Source organism: Drosophila ananassae, chromosome 3R (assembly GCF_017639315.1).
Source record: "Drosophila ananassae strain 14024-0371.13 chromosome 3R, ASM1763931v2, whole genome shotgun sequence".
Taxonomy (NCBI): Eukaryota; Metazoa; Arthropoda; class Insecta; order Diptera; family Drosophilidae; genus Drosophila; species Drosophila ananassae.
Window position 1 is genome coordinate 23,058,491 of NC_057930.1, and position 18,067 is coordinate 23,076,557.

The following is an 18,067-nucleotide window of genomic DNA, read 5'->3' on the forward strand; positions in this document are numbered from 1 at the left end:
TCAAATGCCACGCCCACCGTCTAACCAAATGGCCGAGACTCCATCGCTGCCCTTTCGTTTTTATGGCCTACGCATCATTTGGCTAAAAGAGACCTCCCCGAGAATCCATTTAGAAGGCGATGTCTTCCCCCCCCTTTCCCTTCCCCAACAAAAGGGGAAGGATAAAAAAGGATCAAGGAGGGTGTGGAACGGTAATCGTTCTATGAAATGCCTAAATAAAATAAATGGCTAAACAGAATTAGAGTGAAAGGAGACGCAGCTCCTAAAGGATATTAAGGATATTTGAGAAGGATAAGAAATAAAAAAAAAAGTATATATTCTACTTAAGATATATTATTTATAAGTCTGCTTAAGATAAGTGGGGAATTTTTTATTTATGGTTTTTTTTATTCCTTTTTTTTATTATCCTTAAAACAAGAAAACCCTTCTCTTATAATTCTCCTTTAGTTCCTGAGAAATATTCCCTAATTAAATGATATTCTTCTATTAAAAGATCATTAGATCAGCATATTTCCCACAACCATGAATTAATTGTCTCCCCCCCCCCCCCCCCCCCCCCAGGCCACCCACTCGCACCAAAATCAATTAAAAGCGCAATTAATTTGTATGACAGTTGAAGAAAACAGACGCCACAGAAGAGAAGCTTTTGGCTTCTGAGGGGTGAGGAAAAGGAGTGAAAAAGTAGGAGGGGCAGGGTGGAGAGGTATAAGAGAGAGTGGGGGCTTGCTTTTTCTCTCTCCGATTCTGTCCGGAATAATAAAAGTAATTTAATTTTAATGAAATTGTTAATACGAAAACAATTTCATTTTGTAAAAAGTTTTGCCTCGGCTCCTGGAACAGGGGGGGTAGAAGGTAAAAAAGGAGCAGGAGCAGGATGAATGACAGGATGGGGAGAGTGAGAGAGAACCAGAGCAAATTGCTCGTGACAATGAGTGAGTGAGCCAGGGAAAACAAAAAGCTCACACAAACACTCACACTGACACTCACACTCACACAAAAACAATCAAATAAAAGTGTGCGAAAAAGAGAAAGCCAAAAACCAAGAACAACAAAGCAACAATGCCGTCGGTAGAACAAGTCCAAATACAACAAAAACAACAACCCTCACACAGATAGAGAGAGAGAGAGAATGCGAAAAATGAAATGCTGATGCGAAGATTTAATAAATGAAATTGGTGTGTGATTAAAAACACAAAAACCAAACGAAATCCATCTAATCAACTTTTGCTGCCGCCTCACTTTTCTCCAACCGCCCGACCGCTCGCCCGCCCGCATCCTCTTGTCCTTGCCTTGGCACTTTCTCCTCCTTCGCCGCAGCATCCACCCGTCTCTTTCTCTTTTCGCAGCCTTGCAGTTGGCCGAGAGCTGCAGCGCCGGCCGAGGCAGCGACAGCGGCAGCAGCAGAAGACGAAGCGACGCAGCAGCCGTAGGGGGCGAACCGTAGGGGGGTGGGACCGGGGGTTGGTAGGAGCCAGCAAGTTTGAAACGCCTCCTTAAGGATATTTTCTTAAAAACATACTACTTTCAATATTTAACAATAAAAAATAAATAAATTTTTATTCAACATATATTTGTAGTTATTCAATTTAATTTTTTATTTATTTATTATATCTTTTATTTAAATATAAAATAAAAAATCTGAAAATAAATCAAATTTAACGGTTTCATAAATTTCCCTTTAATAAAATGCCTTTTGGTCCTTTTCTTTAGGCTCCGCCCCCATTTGTGAGCATAAAATGGCAGCTCTCTTGCATTAATATAGGGAATTTTAGTGGCGCCCTCTGTATCTCAATCAGGGTACTACTTAGTTTTATGACCCACAGATGGCGCTCTAGCGAAATTGTGGTCAAGTTTAGATGATATTTCATAGTTCGTTTTAAAAGCTTGCATTTAATTAATTAATTCTAAGATTTAATTAAATTTTAATTAAAGTTTTTGTAAATTATTTATTTAATTTATAGCACAATTACAATTAATAGCACAATTAATCAAGAAATAATGAGAATAATAGAGGTTTTTAAATCACTGCATCTAATATTTAATAATAAACAATTTTAATTATAGATCGCCTCTTATAATTCCGGATTAATTAAGATTCGATCTGATCTCACGCAGTGAACCTTGACCCACTTCCAAGTAGACAAGTCTCAGGTTCTAAGTCACCTGTTGATGCAAAAAGCTAGAACATCCACCGTGATCGATTAAATCCATTTGTTTCACCTGATTTGCGAGATTATTAACGAAAAAATCTATAAAATAGCCAGGCCGCTCAGATTGAAGTTCGGAAAAGACTGTGGGACAAGTTTTAAGAGAATAATTAATTGAAATAAGTACAGTGAAGCTTCCACAAGTAAGAAGGAAAATCTTAAACCGGTTTTTTGTTTATAAATAAAGAAGAGAAAATATAATAGAAAAAATATTTTTTCTTGAAATAATAGTTTTTTAAACACATGTATAGTATGACCGTTTCACAAAATTCCCTATCTTAAAAATATAATTTTAAAACAAAGTATATTTTATAGTGAAATATTTTAATCCATTCAAATTTTTGTTTATTTATTTTTTTGTAAAATGATAATAATAGTTGAAATAATATGAATGAATAATGAAACTTGAAATAATAGTTTTTCAAAAATATGTATAGTGTGACCGTTTCACAAAATTCCTCACCATAAAAATATAATTTAAAAAAAAAGTATATTTGGTAATGGAATATTTGAGTGTATGGAATTTTTTGTTTATTTTTTTTTTCTGTAAAATGATAAATATATTCGAAAAGATTAAAATAAAGCTAAAAGCTCTGCGGAAGTTTATTCGTCCACCCTACTGTACTTTGGGGCACTCGTGGGGTCTCACTAACTATTTCTCTGCGCCAGGCGCTCAATTCGCTTTTCTCTCCCGACGCGTTCGGTTCAGTTGGAGGAGCTGCTTTGGAGCTTCGTACTCGTGCGTTCGTGTGTGTGTGAGTGTTTTATTCGGCTGGTTTAGTTGTTGTTGTTTCTATTGTTGCTTCGCTAGTCGGACGATCTAGCGTGTGCTGAATTCTAAACGAAAACAACAACAACTAAACAGAGTTCCATATGTGCAGCTATTTGCCTTAAAATGTAATTAAAATTCAATTAAAACTAAGGCAAATAGTTCAAGTTAAATAAAAGTTAATTAAAATGGAAAATGTGAATGCAGTTTTGGAGTTTTTTTTAGAGTTTTTATTTTAAAATTCAAATGCACTTGTCTCAGCTCCAAACTGCAATGTCCACCTCCCACACACTCAGCCCCACCCCCTCTGGGGCTCTTTATTCTTCTTCTTCGGTTTGAAGTGCATTTCTGCGTCGCATTTCCTACTTTTCTTTGAATAAAAAAAAAAATATTTTATTTAAAAAGCTCCTTTGTTGTTGTTTTGTTGCTACTCCGCGTGCTTCTTCTTCTTCTTCTGGTTCGTGCTTCCCTTTACTCCTCCTGTTTTGGGGGCTCTCTTTGTTGTTGTTGTGGTTTGCTCCACAATTTTTTTTTTTTCCAATTTTGCGCGTTGCCGCCTTTGCTTTTTTTTTTGTATATTTTCTTCAGCCGCCGCGATTCTATTTTTAGCAACAAGTATTGTTGTTGTTGGTGGAGCAGCTCAAGTTAACTACGCTACGCTGGCAGCAGAAAAAAAAAAGCAAAAACAACCTGACAAACTATGGGGAGCACGAGAGAGCCCCAAAACAAAAGAGAGCAGAGAGAGTAGGAGAGAGATCTTACGTGGAGAGCGATCTTAAAGTAGAGCCTGGCTAAAAGGGATTTAATATCAGTGATATAAATAAATTAAATTTTCAAGAAAATATATTATTGTTATTGTGTAATTTTTGTTAATCTTGAAAATAAATAATTACAACTTATTGTGGCTCCACTGTACCTGACTCAGGTGATAACAATAACACCGATGAGCGCTCTCTCTGGCACTGTTTGATCGCTCTCCCGCTACCTTGTTGCTTTCTCTTTCACCTCCCCCCACCACCCCCCCTTTCTCTTTCTCTTGTTCGTGTGGTTCTGTGGCCGCCTAATGGCATTTAAATTTTAATGCCCAATTTCATAGAAAATCAAGTGAAAGACATGAACGAAAAGAAAAGCGAGACGTGATACTAAAACTACCTACAAAATAAAAACAAAAGTGCAGGCCAATTGATGACAAACTTTTGTGCCGCCTGCATTTTTTCTTTAGCCTTAATTTTGTGCTTCCTGTGAATTAAACGACAAAAAATACAAAAAAAAAAAAAAACAAGAAATTTAAGGAAAAATAAAAGCAGCGCCGTGAGAGTGAGAGCGCAACAAGTGGAATCCAACAGAAAAACTTTCATCACAAAAGCCGGCTGTCTGGAGAGAGATAGCGAGAGAGAGTGCTGAGCTGTAATTCTCTTCGAATTTTTTGCGTCTGGAATTTCTTCATCACATCGTCCAACATGTAAGCCCCCATTTTAATATGCAATTATTGTCCACTCGGCAGTTGTTTTTGTTTGTTGAACAACAGCATTATTTATTATTGTTTATTTATGGATTTATGCCGCCTACGAATTTCAGCGATTGCACAATTCCTCCTCGTAGTACCACCTTCCAGTAGCTCCGGCCTTGTCCGTGCCTGGAATATTTAATGGAGACTGGAGACCCAAGACCTTAGGGTTTAAGGTTCTTTATGAGAGAATAGATCCTCCAAAAACTACAATAAAAAAAAACTAAAACTAGTTCTATTAAATAGCAGAGTATTTGAGTCTTAGTCTTTATTTGCTGTTTTATTTTTAGAATTTTTTTGTCATAAAATTTAACAAACAAATATACCTGGGAACTGCTGCTGACAATCTGTGCCATTAAATTGTATTTTTCCAACTATTTTTTTTACAACTGCGCAGATCTGTGGCTTTGAAATATATATTGGTTAATTATAAGGAATAGTTTCTGTTATCTAAGGCCTGTTTCCAAAGGGGCGAATAAATTAGAAACTTTATTTTGCTTTCAAAACCAAGTCGCAGTACGGAAATAGGGGATACTCTATTATGATAAGAATATAAAGAAGAGCCTTTCAGAACGGGGCTTATAAGGAGGGAGAGCTATATCCCCCATCATAAATCTCACATATTTGTATATATCTGGTAGTAAACAAATAAATTCATTTGTTTATACTAAAAATTCATTCGGCAAGCCATTTCGCCCATTTACACCGCCGTTAAATAAATAAACAGCTTGTCAAATTTCTAGATTTTTGTTTTTTTTTTCTATACCGTTTTGTTAAATTCTTGAAAACAAATTGCAATTTTGAACGCTTATACCGTTTCGGTGGGGGACTTTTCTTGGCTAAGACGTGCCCCTTTTCCAGGTCCAGTTTCCAGTTTCTGGCCAAAAGTAAGCTTGTGTAAGCCGCATATCAAATTTTTCGTCAAATTGGCGAATTTTTCAACAATCAGAGATGACAAAGGAGGACGCTACGGATCATAATTGCAAATCAAGTGGTGTGAAAAGTTGAAAGATATTTGGGAAAAGATTTTTTTTTAGAGAGAGTTAAAAAAATATACAATTTTGGGTATTAAAATTATCAAAAAAATATATAGATTAGAAAGTAAAATAATAGTATTTGAATTAGAATAGAATTACTTTCTTCTCCAGATTCTGTTAAGTTTTCTTTGAACTTTCATCTGCTCTTAGAATTCTGTTGTTCTTTCTTATTTCTCTTATACATTCTCTTACTGGTTGACTTTTACTCTCTGATCTGCCAATCAGCTGTTTAAAACTAATCTTTTCCTAAAAGCATAAATTTAAGCTTGAATTTTATGTTATTTTAAGGGAGTTAAAACTGTAACGAATTATAATTTATTATCTTTTAAGGGTTTTTTTTTGTTTTTTTCTTGTTTTGATATGCAGAGAATCGAAATATCGATATTTTTCATTCTGCCATCTCTAAAAACAACAAAGCTTAAATAAGCTTTTAAAGCTTTTGTTTATCAGTGAATATTCTGAAGAGCTTCATTTCTGTTATTTAGGAAATGTAACGGTTTTGTTGAGTTCAAAAATAAACAAAAATTAAAAATGTGTATTTTTAAAGGTATCTGCAAGTCTTAAAACATTTATTTATTTTATTATTAAAATTAAAATTTATAGAAAGCTTTTTCATCATCCTAAACTAAATCTTTTATTTTTTTTTGATACTTCCTAATTTTATTCACATTTTTATTCATATCATAAATACATTATCAGCTTATCAGCCTTGTTAATAATTCCATTTTTCCATTTCTGCCCAGCCCAGCCCAGCGCAAATTGCAACTGCCTATGGGCGGGTGTTGTCAGCCACTCAATAGCACTCGGCCTGCTCGGTTGCCGCCCAAATAACCTTTCCTTTCCTTTCCATTCCGATTGCGCCAATTAAATAAAATATATATATAATTATTGCCTTCGTTCACTGGCAACTCTCATGACGGCTTATCAATGGCGTCAATGTCGCCAAATACAAACAAATAAGGCAATAACAGGGAGACTATCTGCGAAGAGTTGGCTTGGCTCGATCTTCCAGGGGGGGTGCTGGTATTAAAAAGGGGTAACCAAAATAATAAATTAGTAGTTAAAATATATTGAAGATTTTTAATAGTGGTTTTAAATAAGTGTTTTTAAGTAAATGTTTTTAAATAAGTCATAAAGGTTGTTAAAAATTATATTAAAGATTTTCACGCATGTTTTTAAAGATTTTATTTTTTTTCTATTAATATTATTAATTTAGTTTAATTTTTTATTATTCATATTTATTATTATTCATTTATTTTAATTACTATGATTGTTATTATTTTATTTATTTTATTTTTTTTAAGATTTTTATAGTATACCCCCTCTTTCACTGTTTTTTAGTCAATTAACCCCTTAAACCAGGCATGGAAAAATGTGCTTCTGTATTTTTATTTTATTTATTATTTTATAGCAATTTTAATTATTTAAGTAATAAAAAAAATTATTTAAGTAATAAAATATTTATAATTTTTTTTAATAAACTCTATTATTTAGTTCTAAAAAAATATATATTTACGAGAGCCCTGATATCTAGATCCCAGAAATTCTAGAAATCTTCCATAATACCAAACAATTCCAATACAATTCCCTTACAATTCCATTACATTTCCCTCAAAATCCCCCCCTCAGTTGTAAACAATTTAATAATGTTTTGATTTCTACTTAAATCACGTCCCACGCTGAATGATTTTTGCATGAACTGCTCCCTGCACTAAATAGACCCCTTCCCCCCAGTTAGTTGATAACATTTCCAGTTTCGTTTTGTTTACAACCAGAACTCGTAATTCTGTTTGTAATAAATAAATCAGTTTCCCTAAACAGGCCAACAGGCTTTTCGTAATTATGACATAAAAAATATAGAATATAGAATAGCCATTAGGCCATGTCGAAGTGGGACATGAGCTACAGGACATGCTGTGATTTATGCCGAGATCTGCACTAAATCTTTCGCAGAATGCCATCGAAGCTTGTTCCTATTGCCTTGGGCTGTCGACACGGCGTATACGTAATTTATTTTCGCAGGTATGCAGTTTAAAAATAAAAAATATTGTCCAAAAGCGGTGGGTTTTTTAGATCTTATAGAGTTTATCTAAAAATAATTGGGCTAACAGGAGCTTAAGAAACAATTTATTTATTTGTCACACCTGGCGTATACTTGATATTTTGTACGAAAAAACAAAATTGGCTTTTGATTTCTATTCTTTAGTTATTTCTTTGTTGTAATTTTAGTCTACTATTATTAATTACCAAATTAATTAATAAATTTTAAGATTCTGTTAAAAATATATCATTTTCTTTTAATATTAAGTATACGACCGGTATAGCTTTTTGTTAAAAATTCAAGAAAATAAAATCTAACTTAAATTTAATTATTGACTAACTAAGTAATTACAAGAAAAACAATAAACAATTGGAATTAATTAATAATAATTTACCAAAAAAGGAATATTAAGTATACGCCCGGTATTACTTTTTACTACAAATTAATAACTCTATACAGGAAAAAATTAAAATAATTAAAAGTCGGTCAAATTATTGATTTAAAATATAATATTAATAATAGAAATAAATATCCAAATAATAAATATAAAAAATGGCTAAAAAATAATTCAATATCAATATTAACGCTTAAAGTTACTTTTTTTTTGTGATAAATAAAAAATTCTGAATATAAAATCTTTAATTTAAATCAAACTAATGATTTAGTAAGAATTTTAAACACAATAAACATTTATTTAAAATAAATAGTAAATAACAATATCAATATCTGTTTGCCCATCGCCTTGCCCATAAATTCTTATTAAAAATCCCGGCAATAAACAAATCCATAACTTAGGCTCCCAATAGCCACCTATGGCTACCTATGGCTAATGGACATTCCTTAAATTACCAGCGAAGCTAAGCCATCCCGAGAGCCCAAAGCCTAAAGCCATTCATAAATATGCAAGTAGGAGATCAGCGAAGTGGCCACTGCCGGGGAATGATGCGTGTGTGCCTGGAAGTAAATACTTTCGATACAAAAACTATACTATACTATAACTACAACTATGTGTAGTTGTTGTCCAGAAGCACTGGCAGTTGCCCCGAAACGAAACGAAACGCTTTTCATTCTAGCATGCCAGGCAGCAATTAGATCGCTGGCAGTGCAATTTTTCCATCACAGTCATGGCTGCTAGACCGAGAGTGTCTGAGTGTGAGTGCTACTACTATTATTTTATTTTAACGCACGAATCACAGCCCAGGTCTGTGTTGTGTTTTTTATTTATTTTTATTATTTTTTATTGTATTTTTTTTTTTTAAGATATGTGCGTGTGTTGGTGCGTGCACCCAACTGGTTTCGGCCAAAAGTCGGGGTTTTAATTCAAAACGAACGACAACAAACGCTTCTGGGGTTCACTTCGATAACAGGCAGAGCAGTCAGCAGAGCAGTCGCAGTCAACGTCGCTGCTGACGTCGCTGTTGACGTCGCTGTCAACTACTATCGATAGGCTTACGATCGTTGCTTCCCAACACTCGCACTCGCAGCGCGTCGCTCGATCGGACAACAACGGCTGTTGTGTTTGGCTTTTAGTTTGTTAAATAAAAAACAAAATAAAGAAATAAATACTTAAATAATAAATAAATAAAATAAATACAAAAATAATGAAATAGAAGCTGAATCTGAATCGGTAAAGAACGCGTAACGGTTCAACTCACGCACCCAACTAATTAAACCGCAAAGATCGGAATCTTAAACGCTCGGTCCTCGAGTGTGTGTGTCTGTGTGTGATTACACTTGTTGTGTCTTGGATCTGTCTCTGCCACTAACTTGGCTCATTAAAAGTGCAAATTGTTTACGAGTATTTAGCCAGCCTCTTAGCCTCTTAGCCTCAAAGGTAAAGCAGCCAATTTCCTTATAAGTTCTGGTTTTCAATTTTTTTTTTCATTTTTCTTCGCTCCCAGGCGGGCAATTTTCCTTAGTGAGTGTGTAGTGTGTGTGTATGTGTTAACGTTTTAATTAAAAGCCAAAAGAAAATGTAAAAAAGAAAGAAGACAACCAGAAGACTCTGTGAAGACTTGCTCCTGAAGACAGTCATGTGACAGGCAAGGCGCTCTTCAAGTCTTCAAGTGACCACCAATCCGGTAGCCAAGAGCTGTCTTAAGGGGGGGATACCATTCTGCACTTGTTGTGGGGTCTTGGGGACCACAATTCTAGTCAGTTTCCGCTTTAAAAAAAAGTGTGACGGTTGATTAGACATCTAGCTCATCGCTGGAATCATTAAGGAATGTCTTAACAACTCTATACCAGGGGGAGGGGATAATAAATTAAGACTAGACTTAAGTCTATGACTAGAGTTGGGATATATACTATTTATATCCCAAGAGACAGACTTCAGAGACTCATTTTTCAGTCAAAGATGACTGGCTTGTCGGCTCTTTTTGTGCGTTTATGGTTTTATAATAAGAGTCTTGAGAGTCAAGTTGAGACTATTATGCTTGAAATAAACTGGAATTATCAGAGTGGTGGATATGTAAACAAAGTGGAGGTCTCTAGGGGGATTGTCAGTCTAGGGTTTGCTCGGCTTCCTGCCTTACTTTGGAACCTCTAGGCTCATGACTCACTCCCCTTCAAAGGTTTCTAATTGATTGAACGTGCGTTTCATGCCAAATTGTGAAGGAATTCGCAATGCCATTAAGGTCGTATGTCTCCATTGGGTATCCATAGATAGAAGCTCACTTAATGCCCACTAGTCACAGTCACTAGCCCGTCCAGGCCGTATCTGAATGTCTTTTGAGCGTTATCAGGCGATCAGTTGCCTTCGGCGGACAAGGCGATCGATCAACGGACGTGTCGCCGGGACTAATGAACATTTGTAAGCCAAAAAAAAAATACAAAAAAAAAAACCCGATAAACAAAGCGACTAAAAGGCTGAGAAACTCAAAAAAACATTGACTTTGTTTAGAGTGGAAGATTTAAATCATTTGGAAGATCAACCCTCAAGACTCAAGTTTCAATACTCTAAACTGTAGACTGTAGAGTGTGGAAATTTTATTAAATTTTTATTGATTGTTTGTGCAACGCTTTTTGAAAATTGAAAATTGAAAATAACTTGAATAATTGCACGCCACCATGCCACCAATGAATTCTCCGGAGAATCAATTTATTTCACGAGCTTTCTACACTCAAATCCGGTGAATTCTTGTTTCAATTTCAGTTTCGGATGATTGTTTTGAGGAAGTGTGTGGATGTGGATGTGGATGTGGTTGTGCCACTGCCTCTGTCTGTAATTGAAGCCCATAATTATACCATTTATAAACTATGTATGTGTTTCTGGATTCTATATTCTGGATCTCCCTTATAGGGGAGGCATAACTCTCAATTGATGTCTCAATTCGAGCAATTCTGGAGCTTAATTATGCTTCAAAGTTTCAGAGACAGCGCATTCGAGGCATATTTGGCATACTGGCTGCTGCCGTCAGTGTTTGAAAATGTTGTCGCGGGATGTCAGACTGCCAGGCTGTCAGGCTGCGTCTCTTATTCCAACTGACAGCTGGGGGCATGCTTCTGATTCTGATGATTGCTTTTGTCACATTTGATTAGCAAATGATTACAATTACCCGAAATTGGCAAATGGGGATGGCAATTAGGTCGATCGAGGTCTAGAAGACATTTTCTAGGAGGCCTAAGACTAGAGAACTTGAAACTAGAGACTCTAGAAGCCTCTTTTTAAAGAGATTAGTGATAATTTTTGTCAAAAGTAAGCAATGAAAAGTAGGAGACATCCCCAAGCTTATAAACTGTATATATATTCTTGATCAGGATCCAATCTTATAAAAGTTATTAGAATTCTAGACCTTCTAAGTCTATAGAATCATGTCCTAGACTCTCAGTTTCAAAGCTATTTGACTTAAAACTTGGCACACATCCTTCTTTTCTCTCAAAGCTGTATATAAGTAGTCATTTTCATGATCGGTAGACTATATCTTATAGCTACTATATAACTTATAGATAGAATGACTTTGATGTTTTTAAAGATAGAAGATTGAAATTTTTTTTAAATTTAAATATTAAGAAATTAATTTATATATAATTATAATAAAAGAAAATAATGACAAGAATCGGGTAACTATATACGATTTTTGCGATAAACATAAATTCTATTCGATATATCGAATGTATCAAAAAAGTATCGTATATGAAAAAATCAAACTTTACAGTAAAAGTTATTTTTGAAAGAAGGTTGTTTAGAAAGAAAATGGAAGGTAAAGAATTGAATCTTTAATTTAAAAGAAACTAAAGCTTGTTTAATTTTAATATTTGTGTAGATTGTGGCATATATATTTTATAGCAAATTTGGCATTAAATTCTTAATATAATAATCTAATAAAATAGATAGATAATAATATATATCTTCTATCTTTTGGAGTCGAACTCTTCCTCTAGTATTGCAACTTAAAATGCCAAATAAATCAAATTCTTTAAAGAAAATCCTGTAAAAAGAAGTTCATTTAAGTCAACACCTCTTGCCTGAAGTTAAACATCTCCTGGACACCGATCTCTCCGACTCTCCGACTCCCCTCCTCTGGAGCTCCCAGATCTCCAAGATATCAGCCATTTATGCAAATTTCTTGAGCAACCGCCTTAATTGTCGACTTGCCACAACCAGTATCGCTATCTGTAAGTGGGATCTGCTATCTGGGATCATAATGACACACTAATTGCGATATCTGGGGATCTCTCCAGCACCAGCATCGTGAGTGGTCAGGGATTACCTGGTATAGCTGCTAGTCACGAAGAACTTCCCTAAAAGGCTTCTCTCAGTCTTCCAACAATTACTCATCATATCGGACTTTTTAAGAAAATGTATTTTTATGGTCGGAGTGGCATGTGCTTGTCTCTGCGGCCTGTTATCAGAGGCATGAATGAACTCACGATCGGAGATGTTAATACCCTCCACCCAGGCCGACTTGACATTAAAGATTCGAGTTTCTCGTCTCATAATACTAATTAAAAAATGAGAATTAAAACCTGTTGGCCAGAGTTGTCGCTCAGAAATAATTTAAATGACAATAAAATATATAAAATCGTTTAAAATATTACGTAGAGACCTGGGACAATCAAATTGCAGTCGTAATTGCTCTCAAGTGGCCCAAAAAGCGAATTCATTGAAGAGCCAAAGGCTGAATAATTTTCGGATGGAAGACTCGAATCGAGTCGAGTGGCTCGTCAATTGTTCTATAAATAAAAATATCCACAAACAGCCATTCTTCCGCTTCTCCTCCGATCATCAATTGTTTTCAATTTATTGTGTCATGTTGTCTTTTATTTTTCACTTTTTTTTAGCAAATTTGCGGGTAATTACTGATCGATAATTGCCCGCACTTTGAGGGCATCCGTCCGAGACACCGTCCCACTCTGCCACTGCCACTCTGCCCCCTAGACCTTGCCTCATTGTTTATGGAGTGCCTGGTTTGGCATACAAATCGCACATTAATCCCTCGCTGTTCAATCATTAACATGCTAATGTCTCTCTAATATCGTTTTTATTGTGGATTGTACTCCGAAGTAGGGAGTTCTCAGAGTCTCAGAGTCTGAAGGTGGCGGAGCTACTTGAACAAAACTATCTTTTGGAAGGTGGAGGGGTTCCGGATCTTATGAGATGAGATATGTTAGGTGTTTAGATCTCATTTGTCTTCAGTTTGTGGCATTTTTGAGGCAGGCATATTTAAGCAAGCTAGTAGGAGTCTAAATATAGATTTAATTTATGGAAAGAGCTGTTTTTTAAGGTCTAGAATGAAAGAAATATTTAAGAAGAACTACCCACAAACTGATCATTCTTAACATTTTCTGAGCTGAGAGATCTTCAACTGATCTTGACTGGTAGACTTAACTCTTTGAAGTTAAACCCCCCCTTAAGACACCCAACCATTTCAGAGATACTTCCCAGATCTGGCCCAAAACCTGCCCTACTTGTTTCTAGGGCTTTTGTTTACAGGTTCCATAGCCCGGCCATGTCTTACTCTTTTCGGATTTATTTTTAGACTGCCTGGCACTGGCCCTACTTGAGTTATGGCCTGAACGTGTCTAAAAAACAATGCCAGAGCCAAAAAAAAAACAAAAAAACAAAAAAAATGTAAATAATAATAGAAAAAAAGACAGAATTTGTGTTATCTTGAAGGCATGTCCGCGGGTCGCTCCACTATCCAGTCTCTGATAAGCAAATTTTTGGTGATAATTGTTGCCAGCCAAGAAGCTTAATAGCTTATAGACTCTACCTTTCTGTCAGTGTATAAAAATAGCTAAAAAAAAAAGCAAGACTTGTAATTCTTCATTCGGCAATCAGCTAACAAATCGATCGTAAATCAGTTCAGTCCGCTGATTAGCCAGCGATTAGATTCCATAACAGCCTGACTAACATCCTCCTATCACTCGGAATACTAATTTCTGTTCTCTATTTGTGCTTTCAGGGCTTCCTGGCTCCTGAACGAGTTCTCCGTGGCGGCTGTTGTCCTGGAAAGCCGCCTGGATGCGGTTCTGCTTCGATCGGCTGTGCTTCGCAACTAAGCGGCCAGCCACCACCCATGCACCACAACCACCACCACAACAACCACCACAACCACCAACCCACAATAGCAATAGCCATCAGACAAGCACAACAGATGCACCACCAAGAAGCACCACAGATCAAGTAGTAGCACCACCACCACCGGCCAGTGATCTGTTCTATGCCGAGTACCAGAAACTGCAGCCGGCGATAATCGATCGGGAGAGGGAGACAAAGCCACCGGACATAGCCACCGTGGTGGTGGTGGAGCATCATCTACAGCCGAGGGAGATTGAGAGCCGAGCCACCGAGGGAGTGGAGGAGCAGCAGATACTGAGAAAGAGCTATCGCCGGCACAGCAGCGCCGAAGATCAGCCGAAACCGAAGAGGGCCGAGTCGAGCACGGAGGCGATACGAAAAGCGGCCAGTATGCAGCAGGAGCCGAACGCCAACTATCAGTTCCCAACGGACTTGGGTCTGGTGAGCATCGTCAATAATAATAATAATAATAATATCGGCGGAGGAGGAGGCGGAGTAGGAGGGGGTAATCCCAACAATAACACCAACAATAACAACGGTCTGGTGGGTGGCATTGTGACCTTGCCAGCGGCGGGTGGCCTTATCGGATTAGAGCACACGGCATCGGGTCTGAGACTGATACCAGCACCGCCACCCCACTCGGATGTACTGACGCACACTCTGATCTATGGAACACCGCCATCGGGTGCCCAGCAACTCCACCAGGATCCACGTAGTTTGTTGCACCAACAGGAGCTGCAACTGCAGCAGCGCTACCAGCAACTGCAACAGCTCCAGGCCCAGACCCAGGGCCTGTACACCGCCCAGGGTAGTCCGGTGCTGTACCACCAGCCGAGTCCCGGCTCCAGCCAGCCGGTGGCCATCCCAGGAGCCGCCAGCTGCAACTCACCCACCCAACTGCAGCCGCCCAACAGCCTCAGCCTTCAGCTCAACCTCCAGCAGCAGATGCAGGGATTGCGGATCTCCGGCTGCACTCCCAGCGGATCGGCTGGGTCGGCCACACCCTCGCCGGTAGGGATGGTGGATCCCAACCACCAGATGATGGGCGGCAACTATGTGGCGGCCACGCCGCAGGAGGAGCGCTTCATCCAGATCATCCAGGCCAAGGAGCTCAAGATCCAGGAGATGCAGCGCGCCCTCCAGTTCAAGGACAACGAGATAGCCGAGCTCAAGTCCCACCTGGACAAGTTCCAGAGCGTCTTCCCCTTCAGCCGCAGCAGTGCGGCGGGCTGTGCCGGCACGGGCGGCGGGGCAGGGTCGGCCGGAGGCAGTGGGAGTGGCCCCAGCACGGCCACAGGAGCCACCCGCAAGTCCGGCCAGACCTTCCAGAGGCAGAGGGCCCAGGGTATCTCCGCGGAGCCCCAGAGCGAGTCTTCTGTTCTACTGGAGCATGTCAGTTTTCCCAAATATGACAAGGATGAACGGTGAGTTTTTTGGTTTTTTTTTTTTATTTAATTTTTAATTAATTTTCTATTAAATATTAGCTAGTATTTATTTATTAAAAATTGGAAAAAGATTTTTTTAGTAGAGAAACTTAGGATCTGAGCAGTAACTTTTAGATAGAAAACTGATGAGAATTGGCTTGAGTGGCTTGAAATTGTTTTATATTTTATTATTTATTATTTTGTTATTTATTAATTTTTAAAAATATATAAATAGTTTAAAAAACATATTTGTACTTGATTGGGTATCTTAGGATCTTAGAAGAATCTTTGAAATTAGAAATAAGCTTGAGGAGTATAGCTTGCAATTCCCTATAGCTCCATATAAGTTCCTCCAATTCATACTTCTCCCCTTCCATTATAAAGATTTTACTGCCCAGAATCTGTATAGTCAATTGGATGTCCAGAATCTATATAATCCGATATAGACCGACAACTATAAGGAGAGAATCTTAGGCTCCTTGGAAGAATCTTTTAGGAATAAACATAATGAGGAGTAGCTTGAGAGTATTACGACTCGTAAAAGTTAATTCTAATTCTTGTGTTTTATATTTCATTATTTATTTATTAATTGTTAATTTATTATTATATTTAATTAGTTCAAATAACATATAAATTCTTAGAGGAGAACCTTTGGATCTTGGAAGAATCTTTTAGGAATAAATAAGGAATAATGAAGAGTAGCTGGAGAGTATTACGACCCAAAGAAGGATGATCTGTTTATTTCTATATAAATTTTATTATTTATGATAATATTTTGATTTAATTCTTGTATATAATTAGTTGGAAAAACATATTGAAAACATAATCCCCATCTCCGAAGGAGAGAATCTTAAATCCCAATATAATCTCACTTAGAAATAATCTCCCTATATACCCCTCTATAGCTTATAGTACTGCGACCCATATAAGTTCCGATTAATCAATCTATATAGAAGCTATATAGTCGTGTGGCTGTCCAGATCCTATATACTCGTCCGATAACGATCGGAATCGGCGTCACTGTCCGATCCGAGTCATATAATGGGAACATCGAGAGCAGCGCCCTGTCGCCTGTCGTCGCGTCGAGTGCCCATGTCCCATGCCACAGAATGCGTTTATTAAACTTGAGTTGCTGTGACAGTTGCCCCCTGGTGGCAGCAGCCCCTTTGTGCCACCAGCTCTTGGCCTTGGCCAGTGTCAGTACTCGCCTTTAAAGATCTGTAGGAATATTATGACTGCCAATTGGCAAGAGACTCTAGACTCTAGAGCTGAGAGGGCTGCAGTCTTCGTCTCAATAATTAAAAGATTTATAAAATTAAATCTGCGAAAACGAGTGGGTGGCTATATGGGGCTATATGAGGGGGCTGTTCACACTTGCCACCCCCGCACACTTGCCACTGGAAGTCGTTGGTCTTGGCCGGGTCGAGGCAGAGTCTCTAGGTCTGCTTTCTTTATATTTTTGCTTTTAAATCCGAATCCAAAAACATGAAAACATAAATATTTATTCTACGGCTACGTGGCAGTGTTTCCGGAATGGAATTGGGCCTCCAATGATCTCTAAGATCTCTCAAATGGCGACACGCGCGGCAAGAAAAGGTGCTTCCACTCGTGTTTTCGATTAATTTTTACTAATTTTTATGGCAGATTTTTTAGTTTATGATGTTTTGGCATTCTTTTAATTATAAATTAAATCATTTTCAGGGAGGGAGGCTGACAGGAATCTGGCAAACAATTTGTTTAAAAAAAAACGAAAAATAAACAAATAGCCATTTCCTATTTTTAAGTTATTTTTATTTTTTATATTCCGTGGAAAAGTTTTAAACTAAAAATAGACTTTGTTTTCTTTATAGTCCCAGTACTTTTAATAGATATAATAGATTTATTTGGCGCCAGATACAGATACAAGATACAGCTACAAGATCTTGATGTCAAAATAATATCTATGCCGGCTTATTAGTCATATTATTTTTTACCATTTTTATCTCGCACCTGGCTCTGTTTTATCTGAATGCCTAGCCGGCACTAAGTAATGCCGCAAATTTGTTTAAATCGGCCATTTTTATGACCCCAGCCCCGAGCTGTTGACACAATCACAAAAAAATCGCCGCCAAAATCCGCGAAATTCAAATGCAATTCAAACATTTGAATGGTTCGGGGGGTTAGGAGGGTCTTGACTATAGAGTTTATGGAGATTCTGGGGCCTATGGAGCCACTCGATTGGTGTCCAGTTTATCTCTGACCAGAATCTGTGCCGACTTGTGTGTGCAACAGGACATTTTTTGACACTTGCAAGGCATAAATCAAAAGCGCCGTAGGCCTCCGCCACTATGAGTCTGGAGTCTGGTGATGGTGGAGTGCCTTTTGTGGCCATTGGCACCACGCAACTGCCGCCTGGTGGCTTTCAACGGGGCTATCTAATAAATAATGCCACAAAATTGTGCGAAATGGAGGCATAAGTCAGGCCAGGGAGGTGGTCTGTTTAGGACTTGCTATACAAAGTCTTAGGCTTCTAAGAGTCAGGCTTCTTTTTGCAATAAAATTCAATCAAGACTACCTTTT

General features: G+C 37.6%; 1 protein-coding gene across 3 annotated transcripts in view; it reads left to right on the forward strand.

The window, feature by feature from the left end:
* The first annotated feature begins 2,865 nt into the window (after positions 1-2,865).
* LOC6497481 (cGMP-dependent protein kinase, isozyme 2 forms cD4/T1/T3A/T3B) overlaps positions 2,866-18,067 on the forward strand; it is a 31,570-nt gene continuing 16,368 nt past the window's right edge. The window contains exons 1-3 of one of the 3 annotated variants that reach the window (XM_001961954.4): positions 2,866-2,962; positions 4,073-4,438; positions 13,969-15,508. In XM_001961954.4, the coding sequence (XP_001961990.1) occupies positions 14,028-15,508 (1,481 nt within the window). In that variant the 5' untranslated portion in view covers positions 2,866-2,962; positions 4,073-4,438; positions 13,969-14,027. Of the gene's footprint in view, positions 2,963-4,072; positions 4,439-9,018; positions 9,396-13,968; positions 15,509-18,067 lie in introns of those variants that run through there. The other 2 variants (XM_044716580.1, XM_032451777.2) reach the window with 2 other exon arrangements.